The sequence below is a fragment of the Eubalaena glacialis genome, chromosome 2 (assembly GCF_028564815.1).
Source record: "Eubalaena glacialis isolate mEubGla1 chromosome 2, mEubGla1.1.hap2.+ XY, whole genome shotgun sequence".
Taxonomy (NCBI): domain Eukaryota; kingdom Metazoa; phylum Chordata; class Mammalia; order Artiodactyla; family Balaenidae; genus Eubalaena; species Eubalaena glacialis.
The window spans coordinates 163,214,755-163,240,738 of record NC_083717.1 but is presented as its reverse complement, the minus strand read 5'-3'; the positions used below and the strand labels follow the sequence as shown (position 1 = coordinate 163,240,738).

Here is a 25,984-nt window from a genome sequence, read left to right as displayed (position 1 = left end):
TTATTTTTGGGTGCTTCCTCATACCAAGCCACTCCCCACCCCCACAGAGTGGTTCGCACCCTGGTCCCCATCCTGTCCTCGGTAGTCCCACACAAAAAGCCTACTCTCCTGTTTCAGCAACTGTGAAACTATGAGACGCCACTCAGGCCTCTTGGGTTCCAGCCCAACCTAGACGCAATTCTTCTGAAGGCTGCTCCCTGTCCTTCCTCCGAAGGTGCTTTTCCCTAGGCTAGGGTGGGAGGAGGGAGGCCCGGGACGCCACACACACCAGGCGTGCCTGCCTCTGTCCACTGTCACCCGCTCAGCCAGAGCCTGGCTCCCAGACAGGCACAGAGCCAAAGTAGAGCAGTCAGGACACCGGAAAGAAAAGGCTGTGCGTTCCTGCTTCCTTCTCGGCAAGTTTCCCAAGCAATGGGGTTCCTCGGCCTGCTGGCCAAAGAGCCCGGGCAGAAATAAACCTCCCCAGCCAGGGCTCCTTCAGAGCTGCCCTTTGGGGAAATTGCCCCCAGTCCTCCTGAGGGCCCCTCAGCCATGGCAGCAGGCTCTTCCCCGGAGTTAGGTGTGTGGGGGCACGTTCCTCCCCCGGGGTCCTTGCCGTCAGGTTTGGGGATAGGACCAAGTTTTCCCAGCACAAGTGAGAAGGACGCAGGCACCTCTCATCTCCCAGGACAAGGGTCATGGACACATCTTCTCCTGGAAGCCAGCAACTCACCTGTCCCTACCCTGTCCCACACCCCCCTTTCCAGGAAGGAAAGGTAAAACTCAACTCTTGCCATTCCCTGGGGTTTGGGGGCAGATGCAGGTGACCGCCTGGGCATGGGGAGACACCTTCGCCTGAATGAGAAACTGAGGCCTCAGGGGCTGAGCAGAGAACAGAGGGGCTGGACCTGGATTGGTCCCAAGAAATAGAATGCCTGTGGGCGTGCTCAGCGGGGGGATGGGGGGGGATATAAGCCCTCTTGTCCCAGAAGCAGCCAAGAGGTGAGGGAGGGGTGTGAGTGACACCCAGGAAGACAGCAGAGGCTGAGGAGCTCAGGAGAGGCCAGAACAGCCCTGCAGATAAGGCTCTGGGCTTTCTCTCCTTTGGGGCCAAAGCCAGAGAAAGCACAGCCAGTTGCATAATCCTTCTATTTGCTCAGATCTACATTTTGTCCTGAAGCTCCCTGCCCTGGGAGGTGATTGAGGAAGGCACCCAGCAAGGACTGGGCAGGGCAGGGAGTCAGCAGGCGAGCAAGAGGCGTGCTGGGTCTTCAGCCTTTTTTCCACTGCTGCCGTCCAGGAGGATGGAGGCCCTCAATGAGTCTGCCCAGTTCAACTTCTCCCTGCCGCACAACTTCGGCAAGCGGCCCACCGACTGGGCGCTGAGCGTCATCCTGGTGATCATGCTGTTAACCATCATGCTCTCACTGGGCTGCACCATGGAGTTCAGCAAGATCAAGGTGCACTTCTGGAAGCCTAAGGGGCTGGCCATCGCCCTGGTGGCGCAGTACGGCGTCATGCCCCTCACTGCCTTTGCACTGGGCAAGGTCTTCCAGCTGAACAACGTCGAGGCACTGGCCATCCTGATCTGCGGCTGCTCGCCGGGGGGGAACCTCTCCAACGTCTTCACTCTGGCCATGAAAGGGGACATGAACCTCAGGTAGGACGGGGGGTGAAGAAGGAGCAATCTGGGGACGGCGGCTGCATGGGAGATCACAATCAAGGTGAAGAGGGGGGCCAAAGCCAGAAGTGTGAGTGAGTGGGGGCTGGGTGAGTGCTCGGGCAGGGGGTGGCAGGCATTGATTGTCAAGAGCTCACACTGGGCTGGGGACAGGACCTGGGGTACATCTTGGTTTAAGCACCAAGCCAAAGGGGCCCAGCTGGTCCAGGGGCACCCTGGAGAGCCCCCTTACTCCCAGAGTTGCCTCGAATGGGGCACAAGGATTGTCTTGAAGGAGTACTGTACTGACTTAAAGCAAAGGGACCTCTGTAGAACTTTTACCTGTCTGCCAGGCGGGGCAAGTTGTCTGCTTTGAGGCCAGAGATATGAAAGGGAGTGCAGATTAGTTTCAAAGATCTCCAGGGAGATCAAGATGGCTCGGAACCAAAGAGCATCTCCAATTCCTGCAGAGCAGGAAGGAACTTCCAAAGATTCCCCCCAGCTGTCTGGGCTGTCTTCTCCGAACTTCCCCCATCCGCCCATCAGACACAGGAACACTTTGATGCAAAGACACAGCCAGGTAGATCCTAGAGTTTCCCAGGACCAGGTCGGGGTCCCAAGTCATGATGGGCCTCGCCTCGGCCAAAGTGGTAGGAGGGAAAGAGCAGCAGCCCCACCCAGCTCATCACAGCAGAAATCAGCGAGGGCTCCCTCCTGCAGGGGCTGGTTGAACACCCGTCCTTCCAAACAGGTGGGACTCTGGTCTGGAATGCCTCCCAGGGTGAGGCCATGTCAGGCCTGCTCCAGCTGCAACAGCAGCCCCTGCTGGCTAAAGAAAACTCACCAGCATAAAAGCTCTTGCTTTTATCTAAGCCTCCGTCTCAAGCCGGTCTCTTCTGGTTCGATCCACTATTCCACGCCGGGCAGGGCAGTAAATTCACACAGTCCATCCGCTTGTGCCTGTCAGTACCCTGTCCCCGGCTGAACTTTACTAAGGAAACTAGCCAGGTACGGAGGCCTCCTCCTGGGGATGCCAAGCGATGCTGGGGTTGATTATTAGATGAAAAAATGATAGTGATCATTGGGGATTCCCTGGACCTGCCATCTGAGAAGCTCTGGACTCTCTACCCATATGATTTGACCCTTACTGAGGTGGTCGATGGAGAGAGAGCTTGGCTTGTACAGTCTCCCATGGGAACATATCCAATGTTCGACCACCTCACGGTGAGGAAATTCTTCCCTCTATCTAATCCAAGTCCTTCCTGCTGCAAAACAAGCTCCTGGTCTTGATCTAGCCTGTGGACAAGGCCCATTGCAGCCTCTGTGTCCTGGACAGAGAAACTTGTACTATACCTTAATTCTGATGTAGAAGGGTTGCAGGTCAGGCAAGGGGTACTCAGGGCTTCGTGGCTCTGTAGAAGCAGCAGAGCTGGGTGGGACAGCGTAAAATATCAAGGGGGAGCCTCTAAGTGTGAGTGACTAGACGTCCCAGCCTTTTGAGCCAGTGGGTGCCAACGAGGTCTCTTCTGAAACACCTGCGTTTCTGAGGCTCTAGGCCTCCACCGGCAGAGCCCCCAGTGACTCATGCTCTCTTGCTAGGCCTCCTGGTCTGGGCACCTGGAAACTGTCACTTCCACCTAGACCCTCAAGAGACAATGCTCTGCCAGGATGGCCACCTTCTACCATAAAGCCCCTACCCGCAGACAAACCTCCCACGCACGTTAAACCAGGCTTCCGACCCCACTGGAGGAGCGTGAATCTCATCCTCCACCATCACGTGCTGCCAGACCTCGAATTCCAAATTGAGTTATTCATCTGGGACAACTTGTTACGTGTATTATAATAATGATAATGGTGCTGATAATAAAAGACAGCCAGGCACTGGGCCAAGCACCTTACATGGGCTCCTCATACAGCTTCCCATGAGGAGGTGCTGTGAAGAGCCCCATTCTAGAGATGAGGAAACTGAGACTTAGAGAGGTTAATACATTTGTCCAAGGTCTGAAGGCTCCAAAGCCTGTGCTTTTACTCATATATCTTCAGGGTCGGGTGTGTACATAAATGAACTGAGTGGCTGGAGGGTGACCGCCAGCCTTGGAGACACGGGCCGCCCTCCACGGGGCAGATGCCATGCATCTCTGCCATGGGTGTTGTGGGAACGGGGACTCAGTGCCTGCACAGCTCCCTGCTTTTCAGGAGAAGATGGAGTCCCCCTTTTTATGTGAAATCTCCAAATTTTTAATTATTGGTAACTCGTTCCAAATTTTTACAACACTGTGCAAGCCAAACAGTACATGACAGAGACCCAGATGTTACACAGAAGCTATGGGTTTGAGATCTGTGTACACCACCACACGATTTCCCATCTAGAGCAGAAAGGAATGTTAGGACACCTATTCCACTTTACACGTGAGGAAGCGGAAGTCCAGAGACTTTCCAGAGGCTTCCCCGAGAATCTGTGGGCAAGTTGTGCCTGGAGCCATTCCTGGGCTCTCTCTTCCCAGTCATTCTGCCTCACAGCTGGAGTGAGGCTGAGGGAGCCGCCGTCACAGGGCGTCAGACACATTCAAGGAGGCTGGGCTGCCAGGTGGACCTCTCAAGGCAGCCAGGCCCAGCAGCTCCTTCCTCAAGGATGCTGCTAGACATGCTCCAAAAAAGGCAGGTGACCCACAAGAGAAAGAGAAAGTGCCCTCATCGGGGACAGAGGAGAGAGTGCCAGAGGGAACTGGGCCCCTTTGATGACCACCTCTACCACCCCTCAAGTTCACCTGTCCCCCTCTCCCCTCCAGCCAGCTCACAGCTGAGACCAGAGCCAATGGCTGAGGGGACAACCCAAGGATTCCCACAGCTCTCCCCACCATGACAGAGGAAGACTAAGCAGGAGGAGACAGAAGCTACCCGGGTTCCCAGAAGTTTCCCACTTCACCACAGAGACTCTAATGGGTCCCCTCACAACTCTCTCAGCTTCCGCCTCCAGTGCCTCTATTGACAGGAGTTCAAAAACTGTTCCTCAAGCAGGGTGTACCGATGCCCCAAAGCAGGCTGTATGCAGTGCTCCGAGAACTTAAGCAGGAAGGGTAAAGAAAAAACCAAATGTGATCCTTTCTCCCTGGTCCCTGGACCCCTGAGAAGCATCCAGGTCCACAATGTTACTATGGAACAGATTCCAATCTCAGAGCTAGAGTCAGGAAGTTGCCTCCCATCCCTGTCCTTCTGGGTAACAGGATCATGACAGTCACAGATACCAGAAAGTTAGGACCAGTGCCCAGCACTCGCACCTGCGGAGGAGATTCGGGGGTCTGGGAGCATGGCTCCCACGCACCTCAGTGCATGAGGCTCACCAAGTCTCAGAGCAAATTCCAAAGCTCCCGACATGCCAAGCCAAAGTAAGCATGACTCCTCTGTTCAAGGACATCAGAACAAGCACACAAGTTTTGTGTGGCTTTTCTCCTAAGAAGAAATCAATAGCTAGCACTGTAGCCCCCTGTGTGCCCTTCCCAATCTCATTCCCCTCTACCCACCCCGAAGGGAGCACCTCCCAGGATTTGACTTTCAGCACTTCCACAGACCCTTTTATACTATTACTACGTATGTATATATCCATCAACAAGATACACTGTTGCATTTACATGGTTTTAAATTTTATATAAATGGTATCCTACTGCCCATATCATTTGACAGCTTGCTTTTTTGAGATAATAGGTATATAAATAAAAGAGCTACTTCATGCATTTGAACTGCAGTGTAGTTTGCTTGCATTTATCCATTCTCCTGTTGTCAGACATTTACATGGATTTCATGCTTTGTTGCATGAGCAAGTTCTATGCATGCTCCCCCTGTGCTCACATGTGAGAGCATATATAATGAACGCAGGAGTGCTGGGTCTTGAGGTTCACACATCTTCAACTAACAAGTCTCCAAAGTAGTTATTCCACTTCACACTTCCCAGGGCAGTGTATGAAGATCCCTGTTTTTCCATGTCTTCATCTGTATTCGGAATTGTCAGACTTCTAAATTTTGTCATCTGGTGAGAGTGAAATGAGTCACGGTGGTTTTAAATTTAATTTCATGGGAGGTCTAGCAACTTTTCAAATATTGTTGGCCATTTGGGTGTCCTCTTCTGAAAATAATGCCCTTTGCCTATTTTTCTATGGGACTGTGGTGTTTTCTTCTCATTAATTTACAGTTATTTGTTGTTTTTACATGTTGCAGCAGTCTACTCACAGTTTTGGGGTTATTCTTACGTTTTGATAATGATGTCTTATAAAACAGAATGCTTATTTTAACTTAACCAACTATACGAATATTTTTCCTTGACAGTTTATGTTTCGGGGGTTTCTTTAAGAAATCCTTTACTGCCTTGAAGGTCATAAAGATATTCACCTGTGTTTGAAAAGTTTTACAGTTTTGCTTTTCACATGGAGATCTTTGATCAACTTAGAATTTATTATTATGTATGCTGTGATCTAATTTTATCTTTTCCATATGAATAGAGAAAATTCCCAGGACCACTGAGTGAATTTTTCTCCATCAACTTTTAATTCCATCTCTCTCGTTGACCAAATTCGCAAATAAGCATGAGTTTGTGTCTGGGATCTCTCTTCTGTTCTATTGTTCTATGTCTCTATCCTTGAGCCAATATCACACTTTCTTAATTACAGCCTTTTAATAAATCTTGATATCTGAAAGTTGCCCTACCTTGTTGTTCTTGAAAATTACATTAGCTATTCTTGGTCCTTTACTCTTTCACTTGAATTTTGGGATTAAGTCTCACGTCTACAAAAACTATTTCTGGAATTTCGGTTAAATTTGCATTAAATTTATGGATAAATTTAGAGGCTATCTTTATAATACTGAATCTTCCCATCCATGAAAATGGTACAGATTTTCTTTTATTAATCATTATTTTACACCTATAAAGTTTTATAACTTCTTTCATAAAGATCTTGCATATCTCTTTTAGATTTATTTCTAAATATTTTATAGTTTTTATGAATATTATAAATGGTATCTTTTAAAAAAATTCATTTGCTAATTATTTTTGTAGTATATCAGAACTCGACTATTTTTTATTGCTAGTATAATCAAAATTTCATGGATTCTCTTATTTACTAGTTATAATGGAAATTCACTTGGATTTCCTCTGTGGCCAGTCCTATCATTGGCATATAATGCAAGTTTAGTTTCTTCCTTTCCCATCCATATGTTTTTTCTATTTCTTGTTTTGCTGTGCTAGAAAAGACCTATATAGTATAATAGACAATAGGTGATGTGATGGGAACAGGTGTCCTTGTTTTATTCCTCTAATTTTTCACCATTAGGTTTACTATTTCCTGTAGATTTTTGACAGATAACCCTTTTTGGGTTAAGGAATTTCCATTCTGTTGCTAGTGTGCTAATTTTTATCATGCATGAACATTGAATTTTGTTGAATGGCACTTTTCTGCATCTATGATACCATTTTTTCTTTAATCTGATAATATAGTGATATATATCAGTAGATTATCTAATGTTAAACCATTTTTATATTGCTGGGATAAACCCATTTTGTTCATTGTATTATTTTGTAAAGGCATGGCTAGATTCATTTGGTAACATTTTATTTATGACTTTTGCTTCTGTGTTCATAAATGAGACTGGACCCTAATTTTCCTTTCTCATAATGTGATTTTCTACCTTTGGTTCTAAAATTGTATTATTCATATATAATAATTTGGGACATGTTTCCACTTTTTTTGCTCTCTATATAATACTGAGGCTATCTGTACTTTGAATGTTTAGTAGAACTCTACTGTAAAACCATGTGTACATTGTGTGGGGTTTGGATGACAGGTTTCAAACTACTGATTAAATGTCTTTAGTGATTCTAAGTTGATTCAGGTTTTCAGCTTCATTTTGAGTTAGCTTTTGTAGATTATATTTCCCAGGAAATTGTCCATTCAATCTGAATAGAAAAATGAAAGTATAAGACTGTCCTTGATTTCTTCTATGACTCTCTAAAATCTTTATTTTATCTGAAATTATGTTTCCTTTTGCATTCATAATAACATCAACTTGTGCCCTCTTTCCTTTTTCTTGGTTAGTCTCGCCAGCAGTGTCTATTTTATTAGACTTTGCAAAGAACTTGCTCTTGGTCTAATTGATTCTCTCAGTTAATTTATATAATTTTTAAAGTTTACTCTCTCATCTTTGATATTTTCTTTCTCCTGCTTTCATTAGGTTCACTTTGTTTTTCTTTTCAATTCTTGAGTGAAATGCTTAGCTCATTAATTTTTAATCTTTCTTCTTTTCCTATATAAACATTTCAGGCTATAAATTTTCCTCTAAGAATTAATTTAGCTGCTCCCTAGATTTTTAAAATTATTTTTTGAGATATAATTTATATACCATAAAATTCACCTTTTTAAAGTATATGTCAGTAGTTTATAGTATATTCACAAGGTTGTACAACTACCACCAGTATCTAATTCCAGAACATTTTAATCATCCCTAAATGAAACCCTATACCCATTAGCAGTCAGTCACTCCCATTCCTCTCTCACTCCAGCCCCTGGCAACCACTAATCTACTTTCTGTCTCTATAGATTTCAGGTAAATGGAATCATATAATATCTAGCCTTTTATATTTCTGATTCTTTCACTTACCGTAATGTTTTCAAGGTTCATCTTTGTGATAGTATATAGCAGTACTTCATTGCTTTTTATGGCTGAAGAATATTCAATTACATGAATACACCATATTTTGCTTATCCGTTGATATTTTGCTTTCCATTTTTTAGCTATTATAGATAATGCTGCTATGAACGTTCGTATACAAGTATTTGTGTAAACACATGCTGTCAATTCTCGTGGGTATATACCTAGCAGTAGAGTCGCTGGGACATATGATAACTCTATATTTAACTTTTTTTAGAGCTGTCAAACTTTTCCAGAGCAGCTGTACCATTTTACATGCTGATTATGATTTCATATTCAACCCATGAGAGAATTAGAAGTTCTATTTTTCCAATAGTCCTTTTATTATTGACGTCTCAGTTTCACCTCTTCTTTTTTCATAGGCCTAAAGTCTCAATTCTGGTCCCTCCCTTGGGCATTAAAACCTAAGCCCCAGATTACCAAGACTAACACCCCACCACCTACCCCATCACACACTGTAGCTTCAGCACGAGTTCACCCACTAAATATTTGGCATTCTTTGTTTCTAGTCCCTGGAAACCTCCCTGTTTCTTACAAGCTCAAGTATGTGCTTAGGTGTCTTAGGTGTTCGTAGAGGGAGGGTTTTCCCATTATTCAGTCCACAATATCCCTTGAGGGTCTCTCCTCACCTCTGGCAGCTTCTTATTCCTTGTGATACCTCTACCTATTGTGTTCTTGATGGCTATACTCCAGACCCTTTGGACTAGGATGTAGTTGATATTCATTTAAGCCATATTTGACCTCTATGGAAACAATGAAGAAGTGTAGATAGTGAATAGGGCTATAGGGAGGAGGGACACACACTTAGTGTGGTTTTCCTGGGGTCTTGTCAAGCCCTCATCCACAACCTTCCCACTAGAATGGAAGCCAGAGCATATATTGTAAGGTGAATGTCTACAAATCCAAGAATGTTCCCTGGCAGCTTCTTCTCTCAGTTGGTCTTTCTGGAGGGCCTCTTCCTACACAGGGTCCTGGGATTAACCTGTATGAGATTCCAAATGGAGATGGTAATAGGACATTTAGGACAGTTAGGATACAGATGACAGCTGGGAGGATATACTATTATTCAGGATCTGAGACTCACACTCAATTTATCTTAAATAATGTTAAGGATAAACCAGAAAGTAAAGAACATGAGAATATCGGTGTTGGGGACTAGAATATTATTCAAGATAAAAAACAGGTCTGATGACCAGATTATCTTGTCACTTACTCAACAATGTGTAACTATTGATGCCTTCTCTACTGCTCCACCATTGTGGTCCTTCCATTATTGTTTTTACTGCTTTGCTGCTATTTTTTACAGTCCTCCTAATCCTGGCCTCTGTTTACTGCTTTTTCTTTGCATGTTTTTTGATTTTTGCCTGACCATGCCTCCCATGCCTCTCCAAAACCAAGTGCTCTATCACTGTGTACACATTCAAACTCCCCAAGTGAGAAAATGCTCTTGATGTACTTAATCCTTGTTATCTTAGTTAGACAGAATCACTATGTCCAGCCATCCCCTAGGCTCTAAGGCAGGCACTTAGCAACTTAGTAGGTCAGGTGTTATTCTATGTTCCAATGGGCTATAGCCAGAGTGATGGGATCACACAGCTTTCTTCAAAATGGGCTGTGCTATGTCAAGTATAGAGAGCAAAAAGAGTTCTACTACAGAGGAGATCAGAATGGCTCCTTCCACAGTGAAGCACACAGGGACTGAAGCAGTTGGACAGACCTGGGTTCAAATCCTGCCTCAGCCTTCCTATCTGTGTGATCCTGGGCAAGTCACAACTCTTCACGTCCCCAGCTTCCTCATTAGCAAAAAGGAGATAGTAATGCTTACCTCCTAAGCTACTGGGAAAAGGAAATAAAGCAATGTATGTAAGGTTCTTAGCACAATGCCTGGCACATAGCAGGCACTCCACAAAATAGTCTGTACAGGCATACCTTGGAGATACTGAAGGTTCAATTCCAGACCACTGCAATAAAGCAGAATATCACAATAAAGTGAGTCACGTGGATTTTTTGGTTTCCCAGGGCATATAAAAGTTATGTTTAAACTATACTGTGGTCTACTGAGTGTGCAACAGCATTGTGTCTAAAAAAATTTACATACCTTAATTTTAAAATACTTTATTGCTAAAAAATGCTAACCATCATCTGAGCCTTCAGCAAGTTGTAGTTTTTGCTGGTAGAGGGTTTTGCCTCCATGCTGACAGCTGCTGACTGATCAGGGTCGTGGATGCTGAAGGCTGGGGTGGCCGTGACCATTTCTTAAGATAAGACAAGACTGAATCTTCCTTTCACGAATGATTTTGCAGTTTGATAGCATTTTACCCAGAGTAGGACTTCTTTCAAAATTGAAGTCAATCCTTTCAAACCCTGCCACCGCTTTATCAACTAAGTTTATGTAATATTCTAAATGCTTTGTTGTCATTTCAACAATCTTCACAGCATCTTCACCAGGAGTAGATTCCTTCTCAAGAAACCACTTTCTTTGCTCATCCGTAAGAAGCACTCCTCATCCATTCAAGTTTTATCAGGAGATGGCAGCAATTCAGTGCCATCTTCAGGCGCCACTTCTAGCTCTCTCGCTATTTTCACCCCATCTGCAGTTACTTCCTCCACTGAACTGCTCAAAGTCATCCCTGAGGGTTGAAATCAACTTCTTTTAAACTCCTGTTAATGTTGATATTTTGACCTCTTTCCACGAATCACAAATGTTCTTAATGGCATCTAGAATAGTGAATCCTTTCCAGAAGGTTTTCAACTAACTTTGCACAGATCCATCAGTGGAATCACTATCTATGGCAGCTATAGCCTTACAAAATGTATTTCTTAAATGGTAAGACTTGAAAGCCAAAATTACTCCTTGATCCATGGGCTGCAGAATGGATTTTGTATTAGCAGGCATGAAACAACATGAATCTCTTTGTACACCTTGAGTGACCAGGTGCATTGTCAATAAGCAGTAATGTTTTGAAAGGAATCTTTTTTCTGAGTGGTTGGTCTCAACAGTGAACTTGAAGTATTCAGCAAACCAAGTTGTAAACAGATGTGCTGTCATCCAGGATTCATTGCTCCATTTACAGAGCACAGAGTAGATTTAGCATAATTCTTAAGGGCCCTAGGATTTTGGGAATAAGCATTGGCTTCAACTTAAAGTCACCAGTTGCATTAGCCCCTAACAAGAGAATCAGCCTGTCCTTTGAAGCTTTGAAGCCAGGCACCGACTTCTCCTCTCTAGCTATGAAGTCCTAGATGGCATCTTCTTCCAGTAGAACACTGTTTCATCTACATTGAAAATCTGTTGTTTAGTGGAGCCACCTTCATTGATGATCTTAGCTAGATCTTCTGGATAACTTGCAGCTTCTACATCAGCACTTGCTGCTTCACCTTGCACTTCCATGTTGTGGAGATGATGTCTTTCCTTAAACCTCATGAACCAACCTCTGCTAGCTTCAAACTTTTCTTCTGCAGGTTCCTCACCTCTCTCAGCCTTCCTAGAATTGAAGAGAGTTCGAGCCTTGCTCTGGATTAGTCTTTGGCTTAAGTGTATGTTGTGGCTGGTTTGATCTTCTCTCCAGACCACTCAAACTTTCTCCGTATCAGCACTAAGGCTTTTTTGCTTTCTTATCATTCGAGTGTTCACTGGGGTAGCACTTTTAATTTCCTTCAAGAACTTTTCCTTTGCATTTACAACTTGGCTAAATGTTTGGGGAAAGAGGCCTAGCTTTCAGTCTATCTGGGCTTTCCACAGGCCTTCCTCACTAAGTGTAATCATTTCTAGCTTTTGATTTAAAAACATGAGAGACATGTGACTCTTCCTTTCACTTGAACACTTAGACACCATTGTAGGGTTAGTTAGTAACTGGTCTAATTTCAATATTGTTGTGTCTCAGGGAATAAGGAGGCCCCAGGAGAGAGAGAGAGAAGGGGGAACAGCCAGTCGGTGGAGCAGTCATAACACACACATTTATATCCTTTGAGTTCACCGTCTTACATGGGCGTGATTCGCAGTGCCCCAAAACAATTACAATAGTAACATCAAAAATCACCATAACAAATATAACGAAAAAGCTTGAAATATTGCGAGACTTACTAAAATGTGACAGAGACATGAAGTGAGCAAATGCTGTTGGAAAAATAGCACCGAAAGACTTGCTTGATGCAGGGTTGCCACAAACCCTTACTTTGTAAAAAAAAAAAACAAACACAGCTGCAAAACGCAATAAAATGAGGTTATGCCTGTATTAATGGGCTCTCTCTCTCTGCACTCTTCCTATGTCTCCCACCCAGCATCGTGATGACCACCTGCTCTACCTTCTTTGCCCTGGGCATGATGCCCCTCCTCCTGTACGTTTACTCCAGGGGCATCTATGATGGGACCCTGAAGGACAAGGTGCCCTATGGCGGCATCATCATATCACTGATCCTGATTCTCATTCCTTGCACCATAGGCATCATCCTCAAATCCAAACGGCCACAATACGTACGTTATGTCACCAAGGTAAGAACCTGGGGGCCTGGGCAGGGAGCGAGAACACCACCATCATCGCAGTGAATGGCTTGAGGCAAGTCATTTGGGCTTTTTCTGTGTCAGTTTCCTTCCTTGTTTAAAAAAAAACAAAAAAAGTCTGCTATTGGTACAACCTACTTCATGGGATTGTAATGTACATGAGAATATTTTTGAAGAGTTAGGAGAAAAACAGTAAAACACCACATACAACTGTAAGGCATAATCATTTTTTTAATAATAAAATTAAACTTTCATCATGTACCTAGTAGCTGCTAAGTTTTATGCTACACTCTCTGAGGAGTCACTGTCCTCGAAGTTTGTTTGCAGAAAGTCAATAATAGATGAGAAACAAGATCCAACACAATGTACAATCAGGTATTGGCAGAATGTAAGGAGGTGAGGTTAGTGAGGGCCAGGTGGTCAAGGAAGGCTTCCTTAGAGGATGGAAGGAGGGGGCGGGGCTTCAGCCAGACCATGAAGAAAGGGTTGGATTTGGGTAAGCCTAGGGAGATGCCTGAATAGAGGAGTTCCAAGGGAGACCACGGGCAAACATGGCTGACTGGATGAGAAGCCAGAGGGGAGGAGGCCAGGGGGAGTGGTGGTAGGCACACTTGTAGCACTTTAGGAGTGGGATAGGAGGAAAGAGGAGTAAGTTGGCCCCAGCAGGTGGAGGGGTGTGCTGTGAGGGCATCACGCCACTGCCCTGACTTTGGAAAAATCAGACTTGTAGAGTGAGTGGTTCCTCTACCAACTCTTGTGACCTTGGAACTCAGTTCCCATCAGTCTCTCCTCTGGCTCACTGCTCAGCCCGGGATCCCAGGCTCCATCCCGGTCCTCAGGAAAAACTCGCCTCCTGAAGGCCTGTTTTGGTCCCTGCCCCTAGATCTATGCCTTTGGGCCGGGCTACAGGGCATACTACTTGGAGGCCCAAGGCTTCCAGCAGCTTTGGGCCTGGAACAAAGAGGTTTGGTCAGGTTTCCAGGGTCTTTTGATTTTCACACTACCATTGTCAAGGGTAGTTTTTGCCCTTGTCCCGGTGTAGTCCTAATACCATGGCCACAGTCCCCCTCCCCACCTGTTGAAGATGTGAAATCATTCCTCCTCCTGCCAAATGGCTCATCACCCCACTCTGCTCTGGATGGCATCTTCCGTTCTCTCCACCCTTACTTCTCAGAAATCTCCTTTTATTGATCATGTCCTCTACTCCCATAGCCTCCTCTCCCCCTCGCTCTCATTTCTAGAACGTCTCCATATTAGTTCTTCACAGTCAACATTGATACTGGTTCACATCTCTTTTTTTTTTTTTTTTTACTAAGTAGAGTCACTGGACTCTACTTCTCGCTCCAGCCAACACCTCTCTTTCCTCCCCTTCCTAGCCGTGCTCCTGGGAGTCACCTGTTGCCCCCACCCACCTTCCACTCTCACCACACTGGCCCCCAGGACTGTTCTCCAGTGACCAGGCCTCAACAGTCTCTACTCCTTGGCCTCCCATCCACTCAGCATCTTGATGACCACCTGCTCTACTTTCTTCACCGAATCCAATGGACATGTCTCAACTCTTCTTTTAGCAGCTTTTGGTATGGCTGACCACTGCCTCCTTCTCAAAAATCTTCTTCCTCAGATTCAGTGACAGGGCACCTGCTTTCCTACCACGTCTCTGGCACTTCTTTTCAGACTCCCTTGTGAGTTCCTCTGGTAAAAGTTACTTCTCTGCATTCAGCCCAAGCTTTCTGCTTTTCTTGCTTTTCTTCCCTAAGCCCAGGACCTCCCCACCATGAGATCTGGTCCATCTCAACAGCCATCTACAAGCTGATGACTATCAGAACAGTATCTTCAGCTCTCAGCTCTCTCCTGACTCCTGAATCCATTAACTGCCAAATCTTTCTACCTGAATATGCCTCAGGCATTTAAAATTCAGTATGTCTTAAATTTAAACCACCTCCTTAAGCCTGCTCTTCCCCTCCTCCCACTGTGTGATTATCTCAATGAATGGCATTCAACGTGCCCCACTGCCTGAGCCGGAAACCGGACAGTCATTCTCCACGTCCTCTCCCTCCCCACTCACACACATCAGTGATCATCAATTCTGCCTTCTTTTGCTTGAACCCATGTCTCTCCATCCCTGTGTCTACTGTCTTCATTCAGGCACTCTCCTCTCTCACTAGACAACTCAGCCTTCTAACCTGGCTCCCTGACCCAGTTTTAACCTGAGTCTGGAAAGAAACTATGATGTCACTCCACTGCTTAAAGACCTTAACTGGTTCCTTAAACTCCCCCAGGAGTCATGTGGCTCCTCAGCCCTTTCTTGATTTGGTCTCAACCAACCTCTCCAGTGTCAGCTTTCTTCTTTGCACATGCCCCACTGGACTCACTCCTACTCACCCTTCAAGTCTCAACACAATTAGCACCTCCTCTAGGAAGTTTTCCTTAATCCACAAGCCTGGGTAGGATGCTTGTCCTACTTGCTCCCATATCACCCAACACCATTGCAGCATGTATCATACTGTATTATAAATACCCACTCCATTTTTATTCCCCACTCACCTGCAAGAAGCAACATCCTAAGGCTGTGTCTCAACACTGATTTCTCAACACTCACAGCTAATACCTGAGAATAAACAAAGGAATAAAGGGCAAGTCCTGTCTCTCCCACACATTAGCAGAAAAACAAACAAAAAAACCAGAAACATGTGTCTATCATTTCACTTACTCAAGATAGTTTGTGGGATATAGGAATAAAGAAAAAAAAAATCACAGAACATAAAAATGTGAAGTGACTCCTGATATCACTTAAAGCAGCTCTGTCCCCCTCCACTTTATAGGTGAAACCAAAGACTAGAACCCCAAGTGCAACTGATATAAGAACATGTCTCCTTACCTCAGAATAAAGTGTTCTTCTGAGAAAGACAAATACAAATATGTGGTACATATATATGATGGAATACTACTCAGCCATAAAAAAGAACAAAATAATGACATTTGCACAACATGGATGGACCTAGAGATTATTCTACTAAGTGAAGTAAGTCAGAAAAAGAAAGACAAATACCATATGATATCACTTATATGTGATATCTAAAATATGACATAAATGAACTTATCTATGAAACAGATTCACAGATGTAAAGAAAAGACTTGTGGTTGCTGGGGGCAGGGGGTAGGGAAGGGATGGAGTGGAAGTTTGGGGTTAGCAGATGCAAACTATTATATATAGAATGGATGGACAACAAGGTCCTACTGTATAGCACAGGGAACTATATTCAATATCCTGTGATAAACCATAATGGAAAAGAATATGAAATATATACATGTATAACTGAGTCACTTTGCTGTATGGCAGAAATTAACACAACATTGTAAATCAACTACACTTCAATAAAAATTAAAAAAAGTGTTCTTCTGAGGATGCAAAAAGAATCTCAGATCTTAAAGTGAGAAAGGCCTTCAAGATGAAGTTCAGTCTCCTGCCTTATTCTCATTTTACAGATAGAATTACTGAGGCCCAGGGAATGTCTCCTGTTCCTCTTGTGTTACACATCCGTGACTCAATTCCACAGCAAAAAATGGAGTCAAAATGACCCCAGAGTACATTAAAAGGGCTGAGATATACTTGGGCTGGAAAGACAGAGGCCAGTAACAAAGAATCACATAAAATGCAGGTGAATCTTAGGACACTTTGCTGCTGGCCAAACCTCCAAGGTTAGACAAGCAGAAGGGCAACAGCTCCGTTTCTCAATTACTCCTAAACAGGAATCACTCCTGTGAGGATGCAGAGAAAAACAAGTGGTCAAGATGCAAATGCTGAAGTTTCCTTGTGTTATGTTTCTTTGAGGACTATGCTCATCCTTAATCTTCCCGTTTCATAATGTAGTGAGTTACAAGCTGGAAAATGAGCAATTGTCCCAGCCTCTTTGCGCACCTAACACTCCTAGAGACTTTCAAATCAAAATTATCCAACTTCTGGTAACTGGCTCTGGCAGAAGGTTAGGGTTATCTGCTCAAACTCAGCTCAACCAGTTGCATTCCCTAGAAGGAGGTCACATTTAGACACGCCAAGATACAATTTCAGGGATGCCCCATTTGGAAAGGAAATTCAAGTAATACTTTAACCTACCCATGCAAGGGTTTATTCAAGCCTATGTGGTTAGAAAGTTGGTGAACCTGAGCATGACATGGTCTAAGAGCCACTCTTACCATAAGCCATCCACCACTCTTGAATAAGGATCCCGCCCTGACACTGACTCAACCACTCTACCTATGCTTTTCCCATACCTGCTGCTACTGATGAACTGACCTGACTCTCCTACGTTTCACAGCTTCTGCCAACTCGTGGCTTCTGCTGCACCCAGGCCTCCGTGTCAAAATTTTAGCACTTGCCCCTGCTCTTGCTTCCCTCTCTGTAACTCTGCAAACTCCCTAAACAAGAGGAAGGATCTCACTAGTTAGGTCATTCAGCAACCTGCCTAGGTCACCGATGAGAGAAGAGTTGGGCCAGGTTATCTCCTGGATCACTGGCAAGCTGAGTCGGCTACCCATGAATGGACACTCATCACAGCTTCTATCAGCGATGACAGGGCAGTGCAGGTGGTAGAAAACATGGTGACCTATGAAGAAGCACCCACCTATGGCCTCTTTTCTCAGCAGGAGGTCATGGACGTGAGATCGCCACAAATAGCAGGACTGAGAGTGACAAAAAACTTCGGGATGTTAAATTCCTCTCTTTTCCCTATGAGTAGTAATAGGAGCTACAATTTAGTCAGTGGTTCTAATATGCCAGGTCCTGTGCTGTCAACCTCACTCAAGAGAGGTTGCATGACTCACCAATTTACACGTCTTGAGGACGGCTTTCACACCTGGGTCACAGCATTGTCTGTGCTCACAACCACTCCAAAGGCCCCAAGACTGGGAGAACGAAAGTGAGGGGATGAGAGTGATACCCACACAGAGAAAGAGGGCTTCTGGATTCATCCACAATCCCTGTAGCCCAGTACGCCCTATGTTATCCATTACACTCTTTTGATAGGGGCAAAAACTGGACATTAGGTAGACAACAAACCCAAAAGGCAGAAATTAACTCAAAATGCAAGGGCAAACCAAGCAGCTCATCAGTCTTTCAATGAAACCTGAAGCATGTTGTTACTGGTGAGATTCCTTCCTTTCCTGGGACAGGACCACCTTCAGTACAGGTGATGTTTCATATGATCATTATCAGTTGCAACATGGCTTAAAAACACAGAAATGCAGAACTGTACAGCTGAAATTAGAGCAATATAAATAAATGTTAAAATGTCACTAGGACAACATTGTAATGTAATTAATGCCACCGAATTATACACTCAAAAATGGTTAAAATGGCAACTTTTGTGTTATATGTATTTTACTGCAATTTTTTAAAATGGTACTAGGAAATATAAAACGCCACATGTGCGAATGAGCTGGAAACGGAACCAAAACATATAACCATTACAAAACAACACGGTAAGTTCAAGAAAAGTTTGCTATATATCCTTTTACTCAGAAGATGAGAGGGACAGAGGCTTAGGTGTATGCATATATTTCATCAGTTTAGTGTGTCATCCTCTAAAATGCACAGACATGTAAGCACACTTTGAAAGCTTGCATCCTTGTTATGTGCTGAAAAATCTTAACATTCTAATTTCATAAATCTGCCTATTGAAAATTTTAAATGGTATGTCAGATGTTAACTATAAATAATATATTTTAAAACAAATAAAAACATACCATTGTTCCCGATGACAGTTGCTTTCACAGCACTTACCTGAGGCAGGGTGGACCTGCACTTTTTTTTTTCTTATTGGAGTATAATTGCTTTGCAATGTTGTGTTAGTTTCTGCTGTACAATGAAGTGAGTCAGCTATATATGTATACCTATAACCCCTCCCTCTTGGACCTCCCTCCCACCCCCGCCATCCCACCCATCTAGGTCATCACAGAGCACCTAGCTGAGCTTCCTGCGCTTTATAACATGTTCCTGCTAGCTATCTTACGGATGGTAGTGTATATATGTCTATCCTAATCTCCCAATTCGTCCCACCCTCCCCTTCCCGCCATGTCCACATGTCCGTTCTCTAGTCTACGTCTCTATTTTTGCCCTGCAAATAGGTTCATCTGTACCATTTTTCTAGATTCCACATATGTGCGTTAATATACGGTATTTTTCTCTTTCCGGCTTACTTTACTCTGTATGACAGACTCTAGGTCCATCTACCTCGCTACAAATGACCCAATTTTGCTCCTTTTTATGGCTGAGTAGTATTCCATTATATGTATGTACCACATGTTCTTTATCCATTCATCTGTCTTTGGACATTTAGGTTGTTTCTATGTCCTGGCTATTGTAAATAGTGCTGCAATGAACATTGGGGTACATGTGTCCTTTTGAATTATGGTTTTCTCAGGGTATATGCCCAGTAGTGAGATTGCTGGGTCGTATGGTAGTTCTATTTTTCGTTTTTTAAGGAACCTCCATACTGTTCTCCACAGCAGCTGTATCAATTCACATTCCCACCAACAGGGACCCGAACTGTTTCTGATGATGCCATTATTGCCTGAGCCATTTTCAAACTCCTTTTGGGAACTTTCTTATCATCCAATCTGCAGGTCACTCAAGAAAATAGGCTCATCCCTTTACAGTTATACATCATTTAGGATCTAAAACCACATTACCTGACTTCATTACCTGCTTTAACCAGCTTTGCTTCAAATGACTTTTGGCAATTTCCAGAAGTTAAATTCATCATAAAATGGATGGATGAAGTCCCTACCCGTAATGGAGGTATTCAGGACAAGTATGACAGGTTCCAAGAATAACTTCTACTGAGCTCCAAAATATCCACAGCAATGGCAGTATTGTAGGGATATGTAGACGGGCTTCAGAGACTTTGAAAGAGAACTTTCATTTACAATATCCACTTTGCCAGAGGACTGAATACCCTCATCCTTCAGAGCCATAGCACTTCACTGAAAACCTGCCATACAGAGATGTCAATCAGAAGCTGTGCTTGGCTGAGTCTCAGTAACATGTGTTAATCAGATCTATGACCTCCAGGAAGCTTCCTAGCTACGGATAAGAAATCCAAAAAGATGAAAGATAAAGGTCTTTCACATGCCCTCCCACTTCACATACATTTATTAAAATGTTTTCCACCTCCAATATCCACCAGTGTTTCCCCAGCCCTCTCCGCTCTTCCATATCCCCAGTATCCTTCTAATTGCATTCTCTCCTTGTCCTTATTCACAGGGAGGGATGATCCTCCTGCTTTTGTGCAGTGTGGCTGTCGTAGTGCTCTCTGTCCTCAATGTGGGCAAGAGCATTTTGTTTGTCATGACACCACACTTGCTGGCCACCTCCTCCCTGATGCCTTTCATTGGCTTCCTGCTAGGCTACGTTCTCTCTGCTCTGTTCCGCCTCAACAGACGGTAGGTATTATTTTAGGTCCCACTGTCCCACGGGTCTCATGCTCATCCTTGTCTCTCAGAAAAAGGTAAGATCCATGATCTCGGGAAGGCATTTTTCAAGCAATATATTCAAATGTATCAACTGAACAAGGAACTCTGGACTGAGGAATACTGGGGAGGGAAGGTACTAAATGAATAACACAGATCCAGAAACAAAACACAGAGACCAAAGGCATTGAATCATCCAAAGGGCAGCAGTTCATGGCAAAGTGCTCCCTCCAGAGCCTAGATTCCACCTCCTGCCCAACTCCCTGGTGGCAAATGGCAGTGGAGTAGCTCCATGTCTTCATGACAAGCGCTGACAATCCCTTTCCCACTTCTCCTCCCTTTCTGTCTAGGTTTTAGTCTTGACACAACACCTTGGGGTGGCAACTCTGCTAAGTGGCACTCAGAGCTGAAGTAGTTGCGGACCTCTGCTATAGCCTAATCTAATTCACAAACACACCTGCTACTTTAGGGGAACAGTCAGCTTGAGTGCCCGGTGTGGACACATCAGGCACCCTAGGCACCCTGTCTCTACAGAGTGGTACCCCATTTCAAGATTTCCTATTTTCAGCCACGTGGCAGACAGATGTTTACGCAGGAGTCTAAACAGCAGCACTCCAGCCTCGCACCACAACGCCCCGAACAGCTGTTTTTAAAATACAATTTTAAAATAATTATCCATTTCAAAAACCAGGCTAATTTAATAAAGAACAAATTACTGTAGGATGCAACACACGGTGATAAACTAGTCAAAAGGCTGCCAATGACCACTCATGAATTTTCACGAAGACAATGATACAGGTCATAATAAATGGCCACAGCATCAAGTGCCATCACAGTAGTCTCCTTCATAGTAAATGTGCTGAGACAGTGCTGGCGATTTTTTTTAGCAAAGAACTATTTTAATATACTAATTGCACTTCAGTGAATAAAATGTTGTGTTAAATGTTAACAAACATTCCATTCTTTAATCCATAAAATGGAAAGCAAAACCGAGAATGTGCTCCAAAGACAGACAATGGAACCAAGCTTTTATTTAATCATTGTGTTTTGGAGTTAAAGATGTCCAAGCCATAAAGTGGACCACAGGGCAAGGTTCCCAGACATTTAGACTATCTTCTACTTTACATTTAAATTCTAACTGTCCTATATGTAAGCCCAACATATGCCAATGAATGATACTGGCTCCCATCTTCCTTTTATCCCTCCAGCCAGGCATTTCTCCAAAATTCACTTTGATAATCCCACAAGTGACAAATTGTAGATTTCCAAGCTACTCAAAAATTCCCTCATAAAAACTCCCCCACAGGAACCTAACAGTCACCGTCTCCCACAAGGCTGGATTGGTGATTTAAGAGATGGGCCAACTCGACTGTTCTCAAAACCGTGCACTCCACACATGTGGCTCATTTTCATCTTCCTGTGTTGGACTGTCAGTTTCTCTTAGAGTATTTGGGAGAAGGGAGATGAGCGAGTGAAGTTGCACCCTCACATCCCTTCTCTGAGGGCACATGGGGTTGTTTTTTTAACCTACACAGGTGCAGACGCACCGTCAGCATGGAGACTGGATGCCAAAATATTCAACTCTGCTCCACCATCCTCAACGTGACCTTCCCCCCTGAAGTCATTGGACCACTTTTCTTCTTTCCTCTCCTCTATATGATTTTCCAGCTTGGAGAAGGGCTTCTCCTCATTGCCATCTTTCGGTGCTATGAGAAAATCAAGCCTTCCAAGCGTAAGTACTGAACTGTTCCCCTTTGAGCTCTGCTCCCATTTCGGACATGATTCTGCCAGCAACCGTCTCCAGCAAGGACCTTTTGGATGGGGCTGTGACCCATAAAGTCATTAGGAACCAGGCAGCACCAATAAGCAGGAAGGGATTTCAAAGAACCATGACTAACTATAATAACTGCACTTCATTTTTGCTGGGAGAATCAGCTGTGGAGTTTGCCTCATAGAACAGAGGCGATTTTGGCTGCTTTAACTGGGGAGACCATGTAGGACTCAGGGTATAGAAATAGGACAGAACTGTCTTGGACATTACATAGTTGTGAGATGTTGTGTGAAAAGCCCTATTCACAAGAAGTCACTAAGTTTCCATGTTAAGAGTAGGTTCTCAAGCCATGGAGCCAGGTCAGAGCCCCAGCACCACTGGCACTCCTATATGAGAAAACGTGAAAGCAATGCAGCCCAATAATTCTGAATCGAAAAGTGAGGATTCCAACTCTGGTTACACAGTAAACAAAACTTAGGTATAAGCTTATTAATAACTACTATCAAAATAATCTAGATTTAAAATGATTTAATGTAATTACCACTGGATTAAAGAACTTCCTAGCCAATAGCACCTCCTTTCTAAGATGCTTAGAGTATTTCATTCTCTTCAAGATATAATCAAACCTCAAGAAAGCCCACTGAGTCCCTTCCTCAAAGTGAACATCAAAACCCCCCCGTTTTTCTTCAAACCAGAAAACTCAAATCTCAGTTGGTAACATATTTCAGTATTTTATAACTCTAAACATTAGTATATTCATCTCAACCACTCAAATCCTTCAATTGACTCATTTCCCACAAACTTGAGGATGCCTTGGAGACCTCTTCTAGACCCTGGAGACTGATTTACACCCTATGAGAAAGATACAACTTACCCTGGTAGAATTTATCATCTTATAGTAGCAAATGAAGACTTACAATTAACTTAAAAGATGTAAAATTGGTTATCAAGCAGCCAAAAAGAAACCAATAAATAAGTAACCATACTTCAGAACCATTTTTACTAAGCTTTGGTTCAAAACTACAGTGGAGCTGTGGAAAACAATCTAATCTGATACTTCTCTTGAGAGCAACTCAAGTTATTTGTTACCCATTGAACACTCCACCCTGTTTAACAAAAAAAGCAGATTCCCAGGTTTGCAGTTTTAGTCCAAGAAAGGCCTGAAATGCCCTCAAGAGGCCATATTCTGAGTCTCTGGCTCTCAAAACCAATGTACCTAGCAAGACACCTGTGGCAAAACGAAGTGCAAATAACTCACATCTTTGGAGCTCTTGTACTGTCTGGGCCCAAGCAGCAGTGCTCAAGTTAAAGAATCTGTCACAAGTTTTTGTGCTTTTGACCCTTGTACCCTTCTAGAGAGATGGGAGAACAGGAAAGGGGGACCATAATCGTAGCTCCTCACCACCGCCATGCAGGCAGAAAAAGGGGTAGACCCGACACCACAATGATAGGGGTATGGAAACACCCCTTGCAAGACTTCCCACTTAATGCATTTTCCTCCCTGCCCCCACTGGCTCCCAGAATGCAACAGTCAACCTTTGCTTACATAAACTCAACTCCCCATCTGTACTGTGTGTACTAAGAAGTTAGCGATGGAGTGATGAAGAGTCAGTGCTCTTTATTAGACCTTTCGTTACTAGTATTACCATTAGGGATGTTGAGGGGAAAGCAAATCTTTCCTCAGTTTAAGTCACGGGAGAAGAGGTGGTAAAGAGATGGGGGAAAAAACAAAACCACAGGACACCCTGGGAGTAAGTTGGTATTCTTTTATCTCCCAGATAGAACAAGTTTTTTAACTACTCTTTTGTTCTTCCTAACCTATGACCCTTTTCAACTCTACAGATAAAACAGAAATGATCTACAAAGCTGACACAACTGAAGAAACCATTCCAACAGCTCTGGGAAATGGCACCCACGAAGGGGAGGCGTGCCCCCCTTACACAGCCTAGCCTTCCCCAGTGACCTGGATTCTGGTCAGAAGGCAATTCAGAAAGCCAACGTGGCAAAATATACACAGAGCAGAAAGATGAAACACCATCAGGGGGGTCTGAGTCTTTCTCTAGCATTTCCAGCATAAACTACCAGAATCATCAAGCCTTGCGGAGGACAAAGTGGCAGTCTACCCCAAAAAGCCTCACCTATTCCCAGCTTAGAACTTGATACGTGTCTAAAAAATAAAAGACTTATTCAATGACAGCCCTACGAAGGCAGGAACCAAAACTGCCTTTTGCCCTTGCATCTCTAGAACAGTGCCTGATAGGCATAAAAAAGCAATTTCTGAACTAGTCAATAAATGGGTTTTTACCCTAAAATCAAATACCCAAATTCTGTTCCAAGTTTTGTGACCCAAAAGGGAAATACATGCTCCGAGTACTGTAGGATTAATAGACTTCAAAAGTCCTTTCTAACCTTAAATATTCAGATCCCATTCCTTCCCTTTTGACGTCACTGGAATTAAAGCTCCTGAGAACATGACACCAAGTACACAAAAGCAGACAAAATAAAGTGCAAAAACAGTTGGATAAGACAAACTCAAAACCTCAGCCATAATGAAATGAAAGAACATTTTGAAGAACACAATTCCAGAAGAGAAGGAAAACTTTAAAAAAGCCAGAAAACAAGTACAAATACCAACAGAATAGTTTCACTAATCTAATCATCTATCCCATCACTTCATTAGGTATCAGTAGTTTTCACATTATGCTCCCTCCAAATTCAGAGTACTGTACGCTATTGCCGAAATTAGTGGTTGCTAAGTCAAAGTAAAGTAACTAAAATCCTTAAGTTTCAAATTTTCCCCAATGAAATTTAGACATTTTCCATCTGGCTCATAGGCATAAAAAACTAGGTGACAGGGCTTCCCTGGTGGCGCAGTGGTTAAGAATCCACCTGCCAATGCAGGGTACACGGGTTCAAGCCCTGGTCTAGGAAAACCCACATGCCGCGGAGCAACGAAGCCCGTGCGCCACAACTACTGAGCCTGCGCTCTAGAGCCCGCGAGCCACAACTACCGAAGCCCGCGTACCTAGAGCCCGTGCTCTGCAACAAAAGCCACCGCAATGAGAAGCCCGTGCACTGCAATGAAGAGTAGCCCCTGCTCGCCGCAACTAAAGAAAGCCCACGCACAGCAACGAAGACCCAACGCAGCCATAAATAAATAATCTAAAAAAAAAACCTAGGTGAAAGATTAACAAATAAGAACACTTGCAAACAGCTGACCATGCCTAGAGTTTCTTGTAATTTTCATACCACTTAATGTGATTAGGTACAATTGAAACCAAGACAAGTAAATTTTAGGGCATCAGTCTGGCAAATGTCCAGAACTACCAGTACTCCCAGCACCAGAACACCAATAACTTGGGTCACTAACAACCTCTTAAAAATGCAAATTTGTTTAAAAAAAAAAATTGTGAGAAGATCTACCACCTATCATTCTTACATATTTTACCCACATTTACATATCTGTTCAAACTGTTTTCTCTCATATCTAGCTGACATCATCTACTAGTAGACTGGGTGAGGCAAAACAAATGTTAAGTTCAGCTTTTTGAGGAAGGTATGGCTGAACCTGAGATATATTACACTCAAACTTTCCTTACAGGACTAAGTTGACTAAGCCAACCTCCACGTTGCTGAAAATTCGAGTATAATTTAGTCAGCCCTCTGTATCTAAAATTCGTCAACTGATTCAACCAACCATGGATCGTGTAATACGGCAACGCGTACTTATTGAAAAAAGTCTGTATATAAGTGGACCCATGAAGATCAAACCTGTGTTGTTCAAGGGCCAACTGCATATAAAAAACGAGTTACAAGGACTTCCCTGGCGATCCAGCACTTAAGACTCCGTGATTCCGCTGCAGGGGGCACGGGTTCGATCCCTGGTCTGGGAACTAAGATCCCACACTCT

General features: G+C 43.8%; 1 protein-coding gene across 1 annotated transcript; it reads left to right on the top strand.

Moving 5' to 3' along the window:
* The first annotated feature begins 1,283 nt into the window (after positions 1 to 1,283).
* Positions 1,284 to 24,023, top strand: SLC10A1 (solute carrier family 10 member 1). Its single transcript, XM_061182697.1, has 5 exons — positions 1,284 to 1,639; positions 12,617 to 12,827; positions 20,098 to 20,276; positions 21,839 to 22,035; positions 23,917 to 24,023. Exons 1-5 carry the CDS (start codon positions 1,284 to 1,286, stop codon positions 24,021 to 24,023), a joined length of 1,050 nt encoding a protein of 349 aa, XP_061038680.1.
* The last annotated feature ends 1,961 nt before the right edge of the window (positions 24,024 to 25,984 follow it).